We start from the raw sequence: 21,521 nt of genomic DNA, 5'->3' as shown, positions 1-21,521 counted from the left end.
AAGCAGGTACCCAGCTAGCCTCCACCTCTCATTCTCACAGACACTCTCTGCAGTAGGTGTTGCTCCTCCAACTTAGAAATGGGGACACTGAGGCTTGGAGGGGCAAAACCACCACCCACCTGTGAATGGTAGAGGTTGGTTCCAGGTGTGTTAGATGCCAGGCCTGAGCAGCGTTCACTCCACCATGCTGCTCTAGGGGGCAAGAAGCAGGCGATCTTGCCTCTTCCAGGAACCCGTACTAGTCCCAGAGGCACAGAGTCTTGTGTCATTTTCTGTGTGTGTGTTTCCCAGCTGCTCAACCCCCACCAGAAATACTCCGCACCTCCCCCCAAAAAAAAGTGGCACTGACAACCCAGTTCTCTGGTGACATTCCCATTGCAGGGCCCACCTACTCAGGGAGGAACGTCCCAGCATGTTTCATAGTCTGACGATGTCCCCATCTCCCGTTGTATACTGTCAAGCTGTGGACAGCTCCTGGACCTATTGCTCCTGGCACACCACTCCCCCAGGCACTTGCCTGGTTTACATCACACGGATTTGATTTCCGGAGATTTGCATCGAAGTACCCTGTGTCCACTTCGGCCAGTTAACTCATGTCTGGAGTATGGTGCTGCATGGCTCCTGGAGCGAGATTCCCAAGATCTGTCTTTACCGTGTGGCCACCCTCCCCTCGGTGCATGCTCCCCACCTTCCTTGCTCCTGAGGCTGGACCATGGGGGCAGGGGGTTGTTCCCAGTTTTACATGCATGAGAGAAATAAGTTCTGGGGCAGGAGGACATTGCTGAGTCCACAAGGAGGTAAAAGAAGGACTCTTAAAGGGAGTGCAAGATGCCCCATCTCTGCCTCCACACTGCAGGGCACTCAAGGGGACCTTTCAGGGCATGGGGACAGGTACCATGGCCATAGTAGGCACACTCTGTGGGAGCAGAAGAGAAAGGGCTGGGCTCCATAATTTACCAGGGCAAAGGCCTCACAGACAGGTCATACATGATAGCCCTTGATGACCAGGAGCAGTGTGAGATGATGTCAAATCACACTTCTATGACAGCAAGTGAAGGGAAGGCTGTGGTGGTCATCACCACTCATGGAATTGCCACTAGGGGCCAAGGAAGCCCAAGGGACTTTCAGGGACTCTACCATGAGTATGTCTCTGTGCCTTCTGTCTATTATAGCTGGACCATCCCCACAGGTGTTTAGGGGAAAGTGGGCTGACGCTCGCCCCGCGTGTGGAAGAGGTCCCCGGGAGAGGTCAGAAATCCAAAGCCTGCTTGGGCTTCACAGTGAGACCCAACATCCATGGACGCCTTTCTTGAAGCTGCAGTTAGGTCCCCTAACAGAGGAAAACAATATTTAATATGACTTATTTATTCACACAAAAGCAGTAACCACAGAGGTCCCCAGAGAGACAAACACCAAATGCAGAAATCATAGACAACTACACTGTTTGCTTGCCAGCGGTCCTCACTCTGAGGGGACAAGCAGACAGAAGCAGATCATGGGCATTCACAGACTAAGGGCCTAGAGTTTTCAAAAATATCAACATATCAAGAGAGACAAACACAGTGAGGGAGATGCCCTCAATTGGGGGGAGGGTTTGAACAACAAGACAAGCAGGTGTGGGGTGTGACCTTGAATGGCATCTTAGATTCACAAACAAGCTTGGCAGGACATTTTTGGGACATTTGGGGGATCTTGCATACAGGTTATATTAGATAATATTATATAATACTAAATTTCTTAGGTGTGGTAATGGTACTACCATGTAGGAGAATGCACTTGTTCATGAGAGATATACAATGTTATCTTTGGCTGAACCTCCTAAAAGCTGTAGACATCATGACATCGTATCATCCAGCTACTCTGAGAGTGTTGTTGGGAGGGGACTGAGGTTGGCTGGGGGTCTGGGGAGAGGTATAGGGAGGCTCATGGTGCTGCTCTCTCAACTTCTCTGTCACCCTGGGATGTTCCAAACAAACTTGGCAAAGACAAATGTGACCATAGACTTTCGCTTTTTTCAAGCCTCGATCTACCAAGGTGTGGTCAAGACAGAACCATGTAAAGTAAGTCTGTGCCCAGCACTTTGGGGAACCCATAATGCACCAGGCCTTAGTCCATGTAATGACCATTGCTCTCTGCCATTATCTGCGTCTCTTCATCCCAGCTCCAAATCTCCTGACAAATAAAGTATTGGCTATCTTTTTGGTGGCTCAACCTTCAGGTGTGACCAGAACATCCAAGCCAAAAGTTTTTATGGGTTAAGCTCATCTTGTGCTATTACCACCAACCCCTGCTGTGGCTGGCTCTTTGCAGCAAAAAGAACGCTACAGAGGCTCAAAGAGTGAAGTGACTTCTAAGAGCCCAGCGCAGCAAGAAAAGGAACCGGTCCCTGCCCTGCCACGTTTTCTTCACCCAGGATGCTTCCCAGGTCCAAAAAGCACTCTGGAGAAAACGCATTTTCAAGTGTGACTCCCCAGTCAAACCACTTTCAGAACTAAGCCACGATTCACAGACTCCAGTGAACATTGAGCTGGTTGAATGGACACAGTCCCACACACCTCAGGTTTCTCACTACTGCCCTTAATCGGTATCTTACTTAGGCTCATCGATTTGAAAAGAAAATGCAGAAATAAGGCTGCAAGTCTCCATGATGGAGAACGGCTTTCTCCCTCTTCTCTCTCTCTCTCCCAATGTGCACAAATGGAATTCTCTGAGTCACCCTGATCTTCTCTTCAGCTTCCAGAGGTTGGCCCTGGGAATCTGGACCTCTAAGGCTTTCAGATCTGGACAAAGCAGACAAAAACAGGCTGCCCCTGCTTATCTATGGGTTTCTTAGCACAAAATCAAGCAGGAACACCAGTCTGCGATGGCCGTGCTGGGTGCAGGTGCTCCTCTCAATCAACAGTGCACAACGGGAATGTCCTTCAGAGAGAGCAATTGAATTTGCAATGGGTAGCTTTCTGGGTTTGGAAATTTCTGCCTTATTTCAAGACAGAGTGCTGAAAGCAGAAAGAACGGAGCTGATTCCAGTTCTGGGGCAAGCCAGGAATCTCAAAACACAGACAGAGGTTCACCTCGATGTCAAAAGGTCTAACAGGCTGATAACTGAGACAGCACCTTCCACCAGGGATGGGGACCATTGAGGATCACAACCAGGATATGCCTTCTAGAAATCAGTGAGCCCAGGGCCCTGGGCTACTCAGTACCACTGCCTACTTCCTCCTGTCCTTGATGGAATAAAGATGGAGATCACTTAGTGGAGAAAAGTTCAAGTGAATCAGAGATCTCAAGTATATACAAGGCAGGTTGACTTTCAGGAACTGGATGGCAAGCCAAGCCCCAGCTTCCTGGTAGAACCTAGCTCTGCACGAGCGCCTTCTTGAAGAAGTTCAATCACATATGCAAACAACCCGGCACGAGGTCCTTGCCCTCAGTGCTGAACGGGCACAGTTAACTAGAGAAGGGGTACGACAATTGCCTGGCAGAAATAAATTGCCAAGTACACAAGGGAAAAAGAGGCTGGAGCCACAGACACGATACAATTCCAGCAACAGGGGATCTTTGGAAGGCTATAGAAACAACAACACCACCAGCAGCCAGGACACCAGCAGAAAGAGTCATAAGTGTGAAGACCTATATCTTGGCCACATGTTCTCTGACAGGCATTGCCTCCCCAGAACCTCAGTCTCCTCCTCTGAAAGTCAGGGGGCTCAGTAATACTTCCCCAGCCTGGTGATACTCTACCTCTACTGTGGGCTGTGTGATGGACTCTCCATGGACACGGACTATTCCATCTTGTCCAAAGAAAGCACTCTGGAAACCTTGACTTTCCTCATCATCACCCCCAGAACACAACAATGGCTATGCCCAGAGAACACCTTGGCCAGGCCCCATGCTAGGGGACAGATGGGCCATGGGAGAAGAAGATCTACGCACAGGGAAGCAAGCCAAGATTCCTTCCCTCTCCCTCCCACCTTCCCTCCCTCGGTGCTCTGAGGTTGAATTGAAAGAGACAACTCAGTAGTCTTTCTTCCAAGGCTGACTCGGCAGACAGCAGCACAAGAAACAGGAGGGCTATGGAACCTAGACTAAGTGCAGGTTGCCTCAGATGCTTCAGTTGGTGGCCATCACATGGAGAGGAAAAAGACTTTACCCTACAGCCCTTAATCCTGTCAAAAGGGGAGTCAACTCTGTGAGAATATAGAAAGTGTTGTCTATATTTCTCTGGGAAGAAAGGACCACCCCTATCATTGAAGCCTTCGATCTCAATGGTCACTGCATGACCACTTTGCACAGATACATTAGTGGGAAGCCAGCTCTGAGGGGAGACTGAGCCCAAGTCCCTCTGACTGACTCCTGGGCCTAAACCCTGGCCGGCCCTATGGAGACACGGAGTACGGTCTTTCACTGGAGGTCTGAGCCAGGGCATCTTGGGGGATGGGAGGAGTGTCCTCATTTCAAGCCCTTTTGATTGGGTGAGACTGTGGTCTCAGTTCTGTTGAGGACTGGCTCTGTGACAGCAAGCAGACCCCTGGTCCTCTCAGTGCCTCGGCGCCATGTACAGAGCAGATGTGATCACACATACACCCCCCATTTGAGGGCAAATCTTACAAGGGTTTTCAGGGAGACGCCTACAGATATTCCAGGCAGCCTCCTCCGAGGCATAAAGTGCTCTGCAAATTGGCATCAGGATTGTCAAACCTGTCACCTGTAAGAGCCAATGACCTCTTTGCAGAGTACAAAAACATTCAAGAAGAACAATTGCTTCTATTCTGTGGACAGACTTGAGAGCCCTGTGTAGGGCATTCCATACAACAAAATCTCAAACAAGTGAACTGAGAAAGACCATGAAGGTTGAAAACTGTCAACTTTGGCCAAGAGAGTCTAAGGTTCACAGACTCATTCTGACGGTCCCGTGTCCTAGACGAAGGGGGCATTTCAACACGGGGTGTAGTATTAAAGTGCATGCACAGCCTTTCCAGAGGAGTCCTGGGTGCTCCTGGGTTCAGCCCAATGGCACACATGCTTGGGACTGGTGGCATTTGGATGCTGTGTCCTTTAAGAAATCCTGTAGACCAGGAAGCGCTTCTTGTGCGTAGTGTAGCCAAAGCCCATTTCCATCCAAAAGCCAGGAACTTCCAGTGTACGAGGAAGGAGTGGGAGGATGAGTGAATGGGTGATTTTTAGAGATGGCAGGGATGGTGATGAAAGAAATTAGAGTCCCTCAGTGAATGTGGAAGCCAAACTGTCCTTGACCCTGCCATTGTAAGGGTCTATGATGTGCCTTATTCTCTATCCTAGACTGTCCCCTAAGGGTCAAAAAGTCTTCCCTTTGGGGTCATCCCTTATGAAGAGTGGGAAGGAATTTCTCCACTACCTAGACAAAAGCATCCCCTGAGTTTGACAAGTTCCCAGTAGGCCAAGATACAGCCTCTAAACTCTTCCTGAGACCAACGTGAACTTTCCCCTATTTACATATCAAATGCTACTAGAGACCATATTTCTGGAAATATATGTATATATCTCTCTCTATGTATATATTTTTTAACAAGGAATGCCCTGTCACTTTCTTAGGAAAAGAAATCACATCCACATACTGGTACCCATTCTCATCCAAGCATTCCAAAACTCTGGTTCTTATCCGTGCAAGTAGAAGCTGCCTGCACAAGCATCCTCGTCACGGTCACCATTCATAAGAGGGAAATAATAAAATAGATACTCTGTAATCCCAACAAGTCTCCTGTTCCCCTTGACAATTCCAACTGCACAGGAAAAGTGTTGGAACTGGAGATGATAAAATTAACAGTGTCTTGAATAAATTAATTCTTGTGGCATTTGATAACTCCTTTCTATTTCCTGTTTCCTTGTGTCAGTGATGCCTACCAGTTTCACAAAGTGCATGCTTAATATATCAATATTAATATAGTTTTAAACTGGCAAGCTAACATGATACATGTGGTCTTACCACCTACCCCCAGGAAAGAAGTTCATACAATTTAGAAACTATGGTCAAGATGTATCTGGATAAAATGTGCTTATGGGACATGCTGGATTTGGCAAATGGCAAATCAGAAACCTCACAGGGTGGGGTTTTCTGTTTGGCTTGGAAGCAGCCCAAAGCAGGCTGTTAACTGTGTGAGTGGAAAGGGAAAGGAGTACCTGGAACTTTCCATCTTGTCGTCGGACACATTGCACCCAGAAGCTCTCACATCTGCATCACACACACGCGCACACACAGCCACCCAGTCCTTGGGGAGGAAGAGAGGAGTTAGATCCGAGACATCACTACAGGTGGGCAGTCAGGGGCTCCCAGCTTGGTGAGCAACTTCAGGTTGGACATCCTCTCCGTTGTGTCTCGGTGCTCTTGGTCTCACACCTGTCCTCGGAAAGCCACCCCCAGAGAGGAGGGGCGGGGTGGGGAGAAATGTAAGGCATACTCTGCTGGGGAGGAAGGGAGGGGTCCATGCTTCATGCTCAGGTGTGAGTTTCAGAGAGGACAGGTCTCTATTTCCCTTTGGACTGCTCTACCTGGCTGGAAAGGTGGGAAAGAAATGAAATCAGGAAAGAAGGGAGGAGAGAAAGGGATGGTGATGGCCATAATAACAAAAGAGGATAAGAATAAATAAATAAGGAGGAAAGGACGAGTGGGACCAATGGAACTTACATCCACATGACAAATGACTCGTCGTTCGCCTTCCCTCCCCACACTTAGACGGACTTCCGGCGACGGGTCAGGCCGAGGTTGTCGCTCAAGCCAGGCATGCCAGGAGAGACGGAGCCGAAGGGAGATGGCAGGAGGCTGTTCTTCAGGGTGCTTGGCGAGATCTCCTCAATCTTGAACGAGATGGAGCGCAGGGAAGGCAGGGCCAGCCTGTTGTTGGCGCCGCGAGGAGCCCCGCAGGAGCAGGGGCAGTTGGCCTGGTGCTGACCTCCACGCTTGCATCCGGAGCCGCTGGGCTGAGCATCGTCGGACACCTGGACCACCATGTTGCGGGCGATGCCGGGGATGCCGGGGATGCCGGGGATGCCGGGGAGCGCGTTCCGATCCATTCCATCTCGATGTTCCTCATCGCTGTTCATGGTCAGGAAGCGAAGGACCACGAGGTTCAGGAAGGCGCCGATGACCGTCAGCCCCACCAGGATGTACATGAAGCTGAAGGCCACGTAGAAGGGCTTCCTCTGCAGCGCGCCCTTGGTTTGCAGGGCCACGTAGTCCCCAAAGCCGATGGTGGTCAGCGTGATGAAGCAGTAGTAATAGGCGTGGAAAAAGCTCCACTCCTCGCACTGGGAGAAAGCGGCGGCCCCGATGCACAGCGTGCCCATGCACGAGAAGAAGCCCACGGTGACCATGTTCTCCATGGACACCTCGGTGTTGCGCATGCCACAGCACTTCTTGATGCGCTTCAGCAGGTAGCGCACGAAGGTATTCATGCGCTCGCCCAGGCTCTGGAACATGACCAGCGTCAGAGGGATGCCCAGCACAGCGTAGAACATGCAGAAAGCCTTGCCAGCGTCGGTTCCGGGTGCCGCGTGTCCGTAGCCTGCAGGGGAAGGTGGAGAGAAGAATGGGGATGGCGGTCATGAGAGGGTCCGTGCGGCTTGGGGGTAGAGAGCGAGGGTAGTGTATTCTGATTGTGAAGGGGTTGGGGGCACGCCCACATCCTGAAGGGAGCTTTAGGATAGAGTAGCCATTTCAAAAGCCCCCTTGAGGGCTGGGATGGTAATGACTAGGGGAATTTTACAAAAGGAAAGGGGATTCAGCATAAAGATTAAATGTCTCTGATCAGAAAATCTGAAAGTCAAAGTGCTCCTGAACCCAAAAGTTTTCTTTGGTTTTGTCTTGAGATGGGCATAGTGGAGCCAGCTACCCTGGAATTCCCATTCCTTTTTCCTCCACCTCCTGACTGCTAGAGTAACAGATCTGCCCAAGTCTGTCTGACCACCAGCACGATGCCACTTGTTTCATGCACATGATTACTCATTGTATAAACTTACACTTAGGCTATATGTATGAGGTATAAATGTAGAGTAAATGAATTTCATGATTAGATTTGGGTTGTTTTCTCAAAATATAATATTACATAGGTACAAATAGTCCCAAATATAAAAAGATCCAAAACCCCAAACACTTCTGGTCCCAAATATTTTAGATAAAGAATGCACAGCCCAAATCACCTAAGAAGCAGAAAAGAAATATCCTCTGTGTTTTCATGCTGGAAAGTTTAAAGACATTTCAATGTTCTTAGAGTAACACAGTTTTTAAAAGAAAACAGCCTACTTACTGCTAATAACATTTCAACACTACAAAAACCCAAAGGAGAAAATGATGGATGCCCACAACAGGTCCGAGTGAAGGTAAATATTGAAAGAACAATGGCTGTGCTGCAGACAGAAGGTAGATTCCTTTTATACACAACTCTGTTATCTAACTCTAATGACCCTATAAAGCAGGCATAATGACTCTAACACCACTAACAAGAAAATCAAGTTAGTGGCTGAATAGCAGGCTAACCTGACTTCTTTGACATTGGGATTTGAGCCCAGAGTTTTCAGTTGCCAAGAGTGAGGCTGAGCTAAAGAGCTCTTGGCAACTCTTGGCCGGGGAGGGGATGGCAAAGACATAAATTCCATGGAAGAAGATAGCGCACCTGTTTGGTTTATTGATGGTTCCTCATACATTGGCCATACTCAAAAGTTAAATAGTTTCCCAGCAGTGGAGTGAGTACATGTGCGTCAATGTGCAGATATTGCCTTAGCAGGAAGAACCAGACAACTCTTCCAGACGTCCTGTGAATGAGCTTCTGAACCACTAAGATGACTATGCCAAGAGAAGCCCCCTGTGCTCACAGTGACGTGAGGACAACGGTGCAAGGAAACTGACATGACTTTCCAGGGACATCCATGTGGTCACCACCACTGCCAAGAATGGAATTGGTTGTGCACAATATGATGAAAACTCAGACAGTGGGCTCTCACTCAAGTTCTGGAATGAACGACACCAAGGAACAGAAACGGATCACAGTCCATGATTAGTCTGTGCAAGTGGAGAACAGGCCCGATCTTCAAGTCCTGTCCCATTAAGGAGGGCTACAGTAATGTTTTTCTGAGTAATGTTTTTCTGAGCTATATTCTCATGGCCACTTCACCATCTCTGTCACTCTGTGCATCTCAACTACCTGAGCATCTCTACTACCTGACATGCAGGATGACAATGTGTCCAGGCAGGCTTCTATGCAGATCTTCTGAGAAAAGAGAGCACCCAACCCAGGGCCAAGGACTATCAGAACCAAGTCTCCTACCCACCTGCATCTCTACTCCATCCACACATGTCTGCTGGGTCTTGCTATGTAAGGCTCAGTAATTTCATGTCCCACTAGTAGGTTTCTCTGATCCAGAACTGTACCACACCAGCCAGCATTGAGCTGTGCCACCCAAGGTACTCCCCCACCCCTTACAGATGAAGAAAAACAGCATGACCAAAAACACTGAATCTACACCAGAGAAGACAGGGAGACTGAAAAGCTAAAAGAGACATAAATGTATGTTTCAATGTTTCAATAGAAATCATCCAATGTAAAGATTAAAGAGGAATAAATGAAGATTGAAAAAAATTACATAATGCCTCAGGAACCCGAGGTTTCAAAAGGTATCCCAGAAAAAAAAAGGAGCAACTTAATTTTTAAAAAAAGTAGGAGATGGGCTAGAGAGATGGCTTAGCAGTTAAGACACTCATCTGCAAAGCCAAGGGATGCAGGTTTAATTCCCCAGTACCCACATAAGCCAGATGCACATGGTGGTGCATGCATCTGGAGTTCATTTGCAGTGACTAATGGCTCTGGTGTGCCCATTCCCCTCCCCTCTCCCTGCCTTCCCCTCTCTCAAATAAATAATAAAATATATTTTAAAGTAGGAGAAATAGTGGTTAAATATGGTGAAAGACAAAGTTAGTGATTCAAGAAGCTCAGTGAACTCTGAGCAGAATAAGTGGGGGGGGGGGAATACATGGGTAAAAGTTCAAAAAGCTAAAGAGGGGCCTGCCGAGTAGAATCCAGAGGGGAATGCAGCATCACATATTACAGAGGATGCCTTGGAGACTTCTGACTTCTAATCACAGGTGATGGGAGCCAAGAACTAGCGGAGCCACATCATTGCAGAGCCAGAGGAAAGCCATTCGCCCAGCACTCCATATCCAAGAAAATAACCCTTGAAGGCAACAGGAAGACATCTTGATATTTTGAAAACTGGGAGAACTCATCATCAACATGATTACTGGAGGAAGTCGTTCCGCCTGGGGGAAAGTACCAGATGGAAAACCAGGCCTTTGGGAAAGAATGAAGCACATGATGGTAAACAAGTGGATGAGTATACAACATGCAGATGGAAGTCCCGCTACCTCTCTGCAAGTTCACCTGTGCAGCAGACGCCAGAGCCAGGAAAATGGTGAGGAAAAACAGCGGCCACCTGGAAGTTCTCAGCGTCTCTATTTACTGGAGGAAATCATTACAGCATTTTGTGGATCAAAATATATGCCAGGTATCACCCCCATTTTTATTAGCAAAGAAGATTGGAAGCAGTTGGCTTTGACAGGGACTTGTCTGTGCCCCTGCTCTGGGATCCTGTACAAAGAAGAACTCAGTAACACTGACACCCTTGGCCTTTAATCCCAGCATTCGGGAGGCAGAGGTAGGAGGATGGCCATAGGTTCGAGGCCACCCTGAGACTCCCTAGTGAATTCCAGGTCAACCTGAGCTAGAGTGAAACTCTACTTCAAAAAATGGAAGATTAATAATAATAATAGTGACATCCCATAGGATGCCTCCTTGCCCCATTACACTGATAATGTGCCTTAACAATACAAACACATGAGAGTGACACTTGCTTGTGAATAAGCTTCCTAAATTGCTGACTGAGCATTGCTTCCTTCTTCTTGGCCAGACTATAAGCTCCAAGATGGCAGGGCTAGTTCTCACTTGGCTTTCTAGATTCGTAGCATGGGGCTAGCATGGAGGAGGCCCCAGGAACCTAGAAGTCAGCCTCATGGTGCAAATGATTTCCACCCTCCCGGGCCTGCCTGAAATCCTGAGTGAGGCCATCTCAGGACCAGGGTGACCAGCAGGATCTTCATCTGAGACACTGAGTCAGCAGCCTGCTTGTCACAGCTATCTGAATGGACTTAGAGGATCTCCATTCTGACCTACAAGCAGCCGCGCAGAGAAACAGCATCAGCCCTGGCCCGCCCCACTGTAGTAGCTAACAGAATAAAACAGAAGGAGCAAGCTCCATTCCAACCCCCCAGGGAGAAGCTGAGCAGAGGCGACCATGAAGCTCGTCACTTTGATTGGGTGTGGAGTGCCCCCAAGAGTCAGCTGTGTCTCAGAGGCAGGGCTCCCATGCAAGGTGCCACAGCCCCTAACTCAGATTTTCCCAAAGCATGAGAACCACCAGGGAGACTCCTTTCAGCCTGGCCTACTCTGAATCATATTTCATTAAGGATGCTGTGAGGATTTTCCTACTGTTAAAAAAAAAAAGACCCAACAGAGTGGATTGCAACCAGATTCATTCCTCACACTCTAGGCTCATGAAGTGTCTGTGGCTCCGTCCTGGCCCCCAGTAATCAGTACTTGAGTGTAAGTGACTGTGGTAGTTTGAATGGAATTGTTCCTCCACAGCCTAATGTGTTTATGATTAAGCCTCTTAGTCAATCCTCAGCAGGTAGAGAATGTAGGGACTGGAGCATTGTCCCAGGAGGCATACCACTGGCGTTGGAGCTGAAGGCTTATTAATCCAGCCCACTGGGTGTTCAGTGCTTTCTCACTCTTACTGTTTCCTCTGAGCTAACATGATAAGATGTGATACCCAGCCTTTCCCCTGCTGTGATGGAACTGCCCCTCGAAAATGCAAGCCAGAAAAACAGAAAAAGAAAAAAAAATGCAAGCTGAAATAAATCCTATTTTCTCATCAGATGCTTCTGGTTGAACGGTTTTGCCCCAGCGATGAGAAAATAACAGTGGCCTTGCCAGCCCTTCACAGTTGGCAAATCTGCAAGCATTGAGAGATAGACTTGGGAACCAGGTAGAGAATAGGACCTTCATATTCCTGCCTCCAAAGCTTAGCACCGTCCCCTTCCTTCCATTGACCATTATGCCAGCCACACATGGCCAAATTTCACTCATGTTCAAGTTCAGTTCAAAGAGCACCCCTTTTTTTCTGTTTGTTCTTGGGGGTTTTGTTGGTTGGTTGGCTTTTCGAAACAGAGTCTCATTTTATCTCACTCTGCCCCTGGTCTGGAATTGAATGCCTGGTGCTCCTCCTGCTTCAGTCTCCCAGTCATTGGGATTGCAAGCATCGGACACCATCCTAGCTTCCAGATCCATCTCTGAATGCTTACTGCAATTCAGTAGAGCTGAGTAGACAACATCAGCCTCCATCTCAGGCCAACAGGGTTTGAGCCCAGATTGCAACCTTAGGAGCTGGAACAACTTCCACCACCACCCATCTCCTCCTTCAGTCTACTGTGGTCACCGTGATGGCACCTGGCACTAGGTTATGGGAAGACCTCGTGCTGCCCTGTCCAGCTGTCCAGCATGGTGGCCACACGTGCACTTGGGCTTTGGCATCTGGAAATTTGCTGCTGGGAAGACATGAAATATTTATAAAGGACAGGCAGGGTTTTGTGCTGATATGAATTGAAATGGGCATAAACTCCATTAAAAAATGACTCTGGCTTTGAGAAGGGCCGTGGTGGGGAAGGGAGCTGTCCTTGGTCCTGTGTGTGTCCACTTTCACTCCTGCTGCAGCCTGACACACAGCTAGCCAGCACTCCCCTCAGCCTCCCATGAGCACTGGCCCCACTCAGGCCCCTGAATGAGCTCACCATTGTTATTTTTAAAATTATTTTATTACTTTTTATTTGAGAGCAACAGAGAGAGAGAGAGAGACAGAGAGAGAAAGAGGCAGATAGAGAGAGAGAGGTAGAGGGCCTCAAGCCACTGCAAACAAACTCCAGACATGTGCGCCCCCTTGTGCATCTGGCTAATGTGGGTCTTGAGGAATCAAGCCTCGAACTGGGGTCCTTAAGCTTCACAGGTAAGCGCTTAACCGCTGAGCCATCTCTCCAGCCCTCGCCATGGTTATTAAGACCAGGTGTCTGCATGCAGCAGAAAAGAAAATGATCTGGGTGCCCTGTGTCAGATGAAGGACAGCAGGAAGGCAGGAAGGCCTTTGGGAGGGACTAGGAAGTCCCAAGGTTGTGGCTTGGGCTTGGCTCCATCTCCCATGTATCAGCCATGGCCTTGGGCAAGCTCCCTAGATTCTTTCAGCCTTGACCTTTTCTTCTGTAAAGAGGAGCATGAAATGAAACATTCCCTTCCAGCTACATGCACTTTATAGTTGATAACACTTTCCTGAATTCTGTCTTTCATCTGGAAGGAAGAGCAGTGGCTATGACTGCCCCATGCCAAGCCACCTTCACATAAGGGAACAGAGCCCCATGTTCTACCGCGCGCGCGCGCGCACACACACACACACACACACACACACACACACCGGATTAAAGTTGCAGCCAAGAGGGGAATGGTACTTTCCATGGGCTCTAATTGGGTCACTAGACAAGGCCTCAACCCATGGGTTTTGTTCTTTTCCTCCCACCTTGAGGGGTTTGTGGTCTGGAGCCACCGCAGTCATTTTAGCCTCAAGAGGACCACCCACAATCAGAGGAAGATACCCTTGGCCTCACAGATGGAGAGGCCACCTGGCCCCGCCTGCACGCCTGTTCTAGGTCAGCCCTAGTCAAAGCTGCTCCAGTGCGCCCAAGCGAGGAGTAACAGTGTTTCTGAAAAACTCTGCAGCTTACTCAGCCACCTTAGATCTCTGCAGGGGACATGGGAGGTGACCAGGGTGGTGGCAGATGGTGGCCAGCTAGAGAGTCAGGTTCTCTCAAGGAGCAGCTGTCTCCACAGCCCAGGGGCCAAGGACTGTGAACTGGGGTAACCCAGTTTCCTGAGCTTAAAAGAGAAATGGGCAGTATAGATTTTTAATACGTGGGATCTAATTAATGTTTGATTAATCCTCACACAATGGCATAGGAAAATGGAACAGGACAAAACAGGCCATCATCACTTGTCTAAAATAGAGTTTGCACCCGCCTAGAAATGGAGCAGGGAAAAACAGCCAGGGCTCTGGGCCCACGAACGCTCCTCTCATTCCCCATGGCAATCACTTTCTCCCACTCCTAGGATGTGGCACTTGCCAGTGCGTTCTATTTCACGAGCAAGACAGGAGGTGCCCCCTGGGGAGGATCTCTGGGTGGCACACATGGTTATCCTTTCATGAGACTGTAACCCCACTGCACTTAGGGGAACACCAAGCCTCTGCCAAAATCCCTCTGAGCACACAGGCAGGATCAGGCATTTTCATCCTCCCCGACTACCCAGCATTCTGCTCTGAGTCCCTGGAGCCACCTGGCCACTTGCTTCTTCACACCTTTGGCTCTATGTTCTCCAAAGAACAAGCAGGTAGATTTTGTTTTATTTAAAGAAAAAGCTCCGCTTTACTAATTTTCAAAAGAAACTCTACTTCCCACTTAGTTTCTTTTCATTTGACATTTTAAAGGAGCAAATGAATCCAAAACTACATTTTAAATATATATTTTTCCAGGCATGGTCGTGCATGCCTTTGATCCCAGCTCTTGAGAGGTAGAGTTCAAGGCCAGTCTAAGACTACAGAGTGAATTCCAGGTCAGCTTGGGCTAGAGCCAGAACCTACCTCAAAAAACAAAAACATAATACAACAACAACAAATATTTAACTCGCAAAGTACAAATTTCTCCTGGGGAGAGGGTAGAGCTTGCCTCCATCTGTATGAGGGTCACAACCCTGCCTTGTACTAAGGTGCCACTGAGGCACACGACAGGCTACATCTGTGACTGTGAGCCAGAGTCAGACTGGTGGATAGGGTGGGACATACTGTAACACCCCCCCTTTCCAGCCCCTAAATGTCTTGGGTTTGGATTCCCAGCCTCTAGCTGTGCTTCTTGTAGGGGCCACCCGCCCTCCAGACAAGCGTGCTTTTGCAAGAGGCCCGGGCAACGCAGCTCCAAGATCGCTAGGAAAGGCTGCAATGGTCAAAGTTCTTGTCGGCTTCCCCAACCTGCGACTGAAGGTGCAAGGGCGCCCTCTGCTGGGTGCTCGCTTGGACAGCTGCAGAACAGGGATACAGGCTTAGGGGCCCCACCTTTCCAGGAATCACAGTGGAGTGAGTCTCTTTAAAATCATGCAACACAAGCTCATGACCTTGGGCACAAAGTAGTGTCTTTCTAAGCCCCCAAGTCACACCGACTTGGCCCACATCCTAAGTCCTTGCTCTCAGCTACACCCACAATGGTGCAATGGGTGAGGTATCTATCCAAGCCTAGGCCTCCTCCTACTGCCCTCCCCCCAGCTAGTGCCATTTCCCTTTCATTCTCCCCTAATTTCTCTGTCCTCCAGACCCCCCTCCACACACACACACACATAAAAATGTGGAGAAACAAGCCTAAGGCACATGGGAAAAAAATAGAAAACTTGAAAAGTCTGTGGTGGAATAAGAAAATTTTAAATCACTATGTAGACTCAGGGTGGCCTTGAACTCACAGCGATCCTCCTACCTCTGCCTCCCGAGGGCTGGGACTAAAGGCGTGTGCCAAAATACCCATTCATTTAGTAATAATTGGCATTCAGCAAACACTTAACAAATTGCAGTGCTCACGGGAAGCTTGGAAGATTGCTCTGTGCATGTTATTTCTTCCTCGGGTTCCCGCTGCACACAGGGATAGTGACAGTAAGGACCTCCTGGCACTGTAACCCCAACAACATCACTTATCCAAGGACACACAGTGACCATGGGACTACGACGCTGCCACGCTGTGAAAACACTGCCACATGAATACCCAGCAGGGACACTCGTGGACATACACAAAGTCCAGAGCTCTGCCTCTCCCAGGCCCTCTCTCATGTAACAGCAGCCTGAGATATCCCCACAATTGCAAATTATAGTGGAAAAACCCAGACTGAAGCAAACCACTGGCCTGTGTGTCTTCAAGACCATGGCTGGGGCACCCCATGCATCTGACCAACCATGGCAGGTAGACACAATGCCCTCCTCCAAGGTTTCCCTAAGCCTTAAGACACTGGTGTCTTCATGGTTTGTGTGTAATGTGTAATGATCATTTCAGGTTGTATCAATTAAAAACAAAACTCAAAAGAAAAAAAAAAGTATAGCACATTAGAAACATTTGGATAATTCTGAAATTTTTGTCCATTAGCTGCAAATGTAAAGAATCATACTAATAAGTTTTATGATGTTGGAAAGAGAGAAAAGAAAGTAATAGTCATGAGATAAGGTTGTGAATGAATCTCCTAGCCCCATGGACCTCTGTTTCCCCATCTACCCAAGATACAGGCACCCTGGAACCCATGCCACACCTTGTGAGGGGCTTCATGTGCACCACACACAACACAGTCCTGAGCTCTTGGAATCCCACCTGTAACCACCTTGTCTTCCAAGCCAGCCTCATGCTACCCACATGTCCTTTTATAAAGTTCCAGAGTTCCACCAAGGGGCACTGACCACTCATGCTCTCCCTAGCTGAGTGGTTCTCAAAGTGTGGCACATGCTAGTTATTCACTGGGAATCCCAGGGGGCTGTTTAGAGGCAGTTTATTGTCCCTACTGTACAGTTTGAATGGACACCAAAAGGTTCCCAAAGGCAAACACCTACCAATTTAAGCTCCTTGGCTGAAATCCCACAGGGAGAAAACTGCCTGAACAGTGCATTGCCCTTGATCCCATTCCAGAAAAAGCCAAGGGTGACTGTTGCTGGGGTGGACACTTGTATATCTGTCACTACTGATTCCAATCAACCACAAACATCAGACACCAACAGTGAGGGGGGGGCAGGCTGGCTTCACCAGGGGATGTGTGATGGTCATAATTACTCTGTGATCATGGTTGGAGATGGACAACTCGGTCCTGATGGGCCTCCTCCATGTCTTAGCTGTGTGACCTTGGGCAAGTCACCTAACCTTGCTGGGATTCAGACACAAAGATACAAAACAAAAATTTGGGAGGAGTGGAAATATGATGAACCAATCCTAATTAATTTATGCCCCTAGACTTCCAGCCTCTTCTCTTTATTTTTCTATGTTTTAGACTTTTCCACTTTATAATTTGCTGATTGTAGGAATAACAATTGGTCACTGAAGAGAATTGCAATAGAGAAAGGGAGAGAGGGAGGGAAAGAAAGAGGAATGAAAAGATGTCTCCTCTTCATCCTTAAAGATATGGACATTTCCTTGTTTCCTAAACCCCTTCCTAAATATATATTCTGTAGCTGAAAGTAAAGCACACAGGAGTAACTATAAGAAAATACTGATGCTACTTATTGCCAATTAACATTCTTCATTAAACATTATTTTTATTCTTTATCAATGTCAAGTACAAGATGCTATAAGTTCTTCACCTAAATAGCCTGTTTCTGTTGCTGATGACCATTAGGCTTTTAGTCAAAGGCTTGCTATTTGCAGTCCTTAATACTTGATTCACTTCATATGTGAAAACCAGCCAAGTGCCAATACTTGGGCTGAGTATTGCAAGAGATTAAAACATGAAGGAGACCCTTTAGTGTCCTCTCCTGAGGACCAGATACCCTAGAGATCTGTCCTGCTGTGGTACACCTGATGTGCACAGGTGACCACTCCCACTTCCTTGAGGAAGAAGCGCTTAGGGTGGTCAATGACTTATCCAACTCAAACCAGTTGTAAACAGTGATACTTAGGTGACCACCCTGGGCACTCTAACCCCAAAGTCACAGCTTTTTGCAGCCAGGGAAACACTGACAATAATACAGTTAAGTCCACTGTCTCAATGTCTGGAACCTAATGCTTGCAATAAACCAAGAAGCACTGACATAAATAAAATGGCTGCATTCCAATAAGAAAAGGAAAACTTACCCAGTCTGAGATAATAAAAAAGTGAAAGACTGAAGAAGAAAAACAGATCGTCAGAAACCTTCAATGATTTACTAAAGGATCCCATCCATGTCCATTTCAAAGGGGTTCTTGGAAGAGATGAGCAAAAAGAGCAGAAAGAAAATGTAAGGAAATTATGGCCCCAAACTTCCAAATTTTGATGAAATGTGAATCTTATATTTTTTTAGCAAAGGGCACAAATAATGAATTCTAAGAGATCAACACTTAGGTACATCATAGTTAAAGTACAAAATGTCCAAAAGTTTTCCCCTTGGGAATGCATGCCCAACTGGGAGCTGCAGCATCTACCACTGCCTGGGATCTAGAGAATACATCACATTGCAACAAACATGAGAAATGCAACCAGTGATGGAGAAGGACTCCTCAACAAGACCTGGGATTGACCTCTTATCCAAAACCACCGAGGCCAGAAGACAATGCTGTGACATAGCCAACATGTAGTAATGACCAGGAATTCTGTAACCAGCTAAACTGTCCTTCATGGACAAAAGAGATTAACACACTCTCAGACAATGAGCTCATATGGTTAAAATGTAAAAGAAAAGTGATAGTCAAACAAGAATTTTACACTCAGCTAAACCATCCTAAAAAAAAAGGGGGGGGGAGGCTCTGTGGTTAAGTCGCTTGCCTGTGAAGCCTGATAATGCATGTTCAAATCTCCAGGTTCCACATAGCCAGGAGCAGTGACAGAAGAGTGCAATGCTGCACATGTGCACAAGGGGGCGCATGCGTCTGGAGTTCTTTCACAGCAGTTGAGGGGCCATGGCATGCCTATTCTCTCTTTTCTCTCTCTCTCTCTCTCTCTCTCTCAAAAATAAAATAAAATAGCAAAGCAGAAATTAAGACATTCCCACTTAGAAACTAAAAATATTCATTGCTACCAAGCCTGTCCTATATATAATAAGTATTGAACAGAGTCATTCAGGTTGAAATAAAGGGACTATAATCAGTAAGTCAAACACATACAAAGAATTAAAGTGTGCCAGTAAAAGAGGTGCATGAGTAAATATGGGAATATCAATGCATTTTGTTTTGAATCCTTTTTCTACCTGTCTAAAAGACAACCATTTGATTTATTAGGCAATAATAATAAACCACTGTTGAAGGGCCTATGCACCATAATGATTTAATTCACATAGCAATATCAGAGGAAAAATGGATCAATTCAAACTAGATATTTTAAAAATAAGATGCTCATTATACTCCCTAAATCAATTATAAAGAAAATAACTCAAAAAAAAATTAAGGAAGCCACATAAGAATTGAAGTGATATAGTAGAAAATATCACTTAGCACAGAAGAAACAAGTAATGGAGAAATCAGGGAGCCAAAGCAGATATAATACATATAGAACACAAAGGGTAAATAGCAGATTTAATCCGACATTGAATAAAAATTAACTGCATAGTTCAATCGACAGGCATAAATTGACAGGATGGGCTAAAACAAGACAAAATAAAAAACCTCCATGATCCAAATATGTGCTGCCTATAAAAAAGACACTTCAGATGGGAAGACATAAGAAGTTTTAAATAAAAGGATTGAAAAAAAGGCACACCATGCAAACAGGCCAAAAAGGCAGGAGTGCCTACCCTAGGATCAGCCAACCATGGAAAAGGAAAGGTCAACACAAGACTTGTTCTGAGACCCAGCCATCCCAGTCAAGGGAATACACAAAAATAATGGGAGCAGGAATAGAAGAGCTATATGTTCACTACCACTGTCCTGTGGAAAGATGCGAAATCATAACCTCCTCCGTGCAGGGATCACACCAACATCATGCTGCCCAGCCCTGCAGTGGAATGCCATTCTGAAACAACAGAGAGGAGTGCTGATGTGAACTTCAGCACACGGAGCCTCAAAAATGCTCTGCTAAGTGAAGAAGTCAGGCTCAAATGGCCAATATATAGCAGGATTCCATTTATAAGACGTGTCCTGAATAGCCAAGCCCACAGAGACGGAATGAATCTGTGGTTGTGGGCTGTGCAGGGGGAGGCAACGGGATGATTACTAATAGGAACAGAGCATTATTTTAGAGTTGTGAAATGCCCATAACTAGATAGAGGTGGTGGTTGCTGTGAATATACTAAATTCCCCTGAATTTCACACTTTGAGCTAGTTCATTCTATGCTATGTATATTTTACCTCACTTAAAATAGAAGTCAGGGTCTGAGAAAATAATTCGAGATAGTGTCTACTATAATTCCACCCTGGCACAGACCTCAGCTGGTTCACATCTTCCACAGAACTCTACCAGATCCTAGGAATTTCCCTATCCATACAAGCTTCCACCCCTCTCCCCTTGAAAGTTGTATGTGGGAGCCTGGCATTCTCAATGGCTGATTGAAAGAAAGTGAACCAGCCACATGGCTCTGACCCTGGACAAGGTAGGGGCAGAGTAGAGCTGCCTGGGCCTGCCTCAGTGCCTGTGACTGCTCCCCTTTCCCACCATTCAACCTCCTGCCTGTGCTCCCCACTTCAAGAAGCAGACCCAAAGGAAGAAGACAGACACACAAAATGAGGAGACCACAGTGCCCCACCAGCACAGGGGCCTCAAGCACCTACCAAATAAGCTGGCAGGTCTGCCCTTCATCAGAGAGACACAAGGTCTGCTGCAAGATCAGAGTGGGTGTAAGCAACCTAGAGACCCTGGGAATAAAACCCTCTTCCTGTGATGTCACTGGGGGTCCTGCACCCCAAGTGAAGAAGGCAGTATCACCTGGAGGAAATGCAGCAACACTGTTGTCCTCTGTGAGTTGAACCTGGACATTTCCATCCATGGAATGTAGAGAAGATGCCACCAAGCCCATCCACACCTGTAATATCCTGGATTAGCCCATCACTGATATTGCCTCTAGAGATGTCTATTAAGAGAGGTAAAAATGCTGGGTCTGATATCCAGGATTGAGACCTGCTCATCTACAGGGTCCTCCATGCTAGAGAAAGAAGAGCCCAATTCTCCCTCTAGTTGGCTAGCATGATCATTTGAAGCCCTAGACCTGGATTGTGATATACTTTGAGATTCAGTCTGGGAACTTAAGTTTTCACAAGCCAGGAAATTTCAAATAGCCTCACTCATAATTCTCCTAGGGGCAGGGCTCATGATTTCCAGCTTTCAGATTAAATGAGAAGATGGCATAGGCCTCCATGTTAGAGAAGCCCCTCCATGTGCAAAGCCTGCCAGGCATGGGGATGTCCCCTACAGCTCAAAGTCTGACACAGAGTTGCTTCACTTGATTTCCAAAAAATACCGTTCCAAGCCAACTCATTCCCAGTTCCCCTGACTCCAAGCCCCAAGCTCTCCTCAGTCCCAACACATAATGAGGATGTTGCATCCTGGTTCTCCACTGAACATGCTTCACTTATACTGAAATTGTCTCCCAAATTCACTGGACACCTTAATTCAGCAACACAGAACACCAGTGTCAGTTGTTTCCTTCATAATCACTTGGAGCCTGGGAGCTGCAGCATCTTCCACTGCCCAACATCCTGAAAGTGC

The 21,521-nt window shown here is 47.2% G+C and overlaps 1 protein-coding gene across 2 annotated transcripts in view; it reads right to left on the bottom strand.

Moving 5' to 3' along the window:
• Positions 1-838: 838 nt before the first annotated feature.
• Kcnk9 (potassium two pore domain channel subfamily K member 9) overlaps positions 839-21,521 on the bottom strand; it is a 43,551-nt gene continuing 22,868 nt past the window's right edge. Inside the window, exons 2-3 of one of the 2 annotated variants that reach the window (XM_045142537.1) lie at positions 6,662-7,538; positions 839-1,330 (exon numbers count right to left, since the gene is read on the bottom strand). In XM_045142537.1, coding sequence (XP_044998472.1) covers positions 6,706-7,538 — 833 coding nt within the window. In that variant the 3' untranslated portion in view covers positions 839-1,330; positions 6,662-6,705. The other variant, XM_004656337.2, reaches the window with a different exon arrangement.

This window comes from Jaculus jaculus, chromosome 2 (assembly GCF_020740685.1).
Source record: "Jaculus jaculus isolate mJacJac1 chromosome 2, mJacJac1.mat.Y.cur, whole genome shotgun sequence".
Classification (NCBI taxonomy): Eukaryota; Metazoa; Chordata; class Mammalia; order Rodentia; family Dipodidae; genus Jaculus; species Jaculus jaculus.
This window is presented reverse-complemented; position numbering and strand designations above follow the sequence as displayed.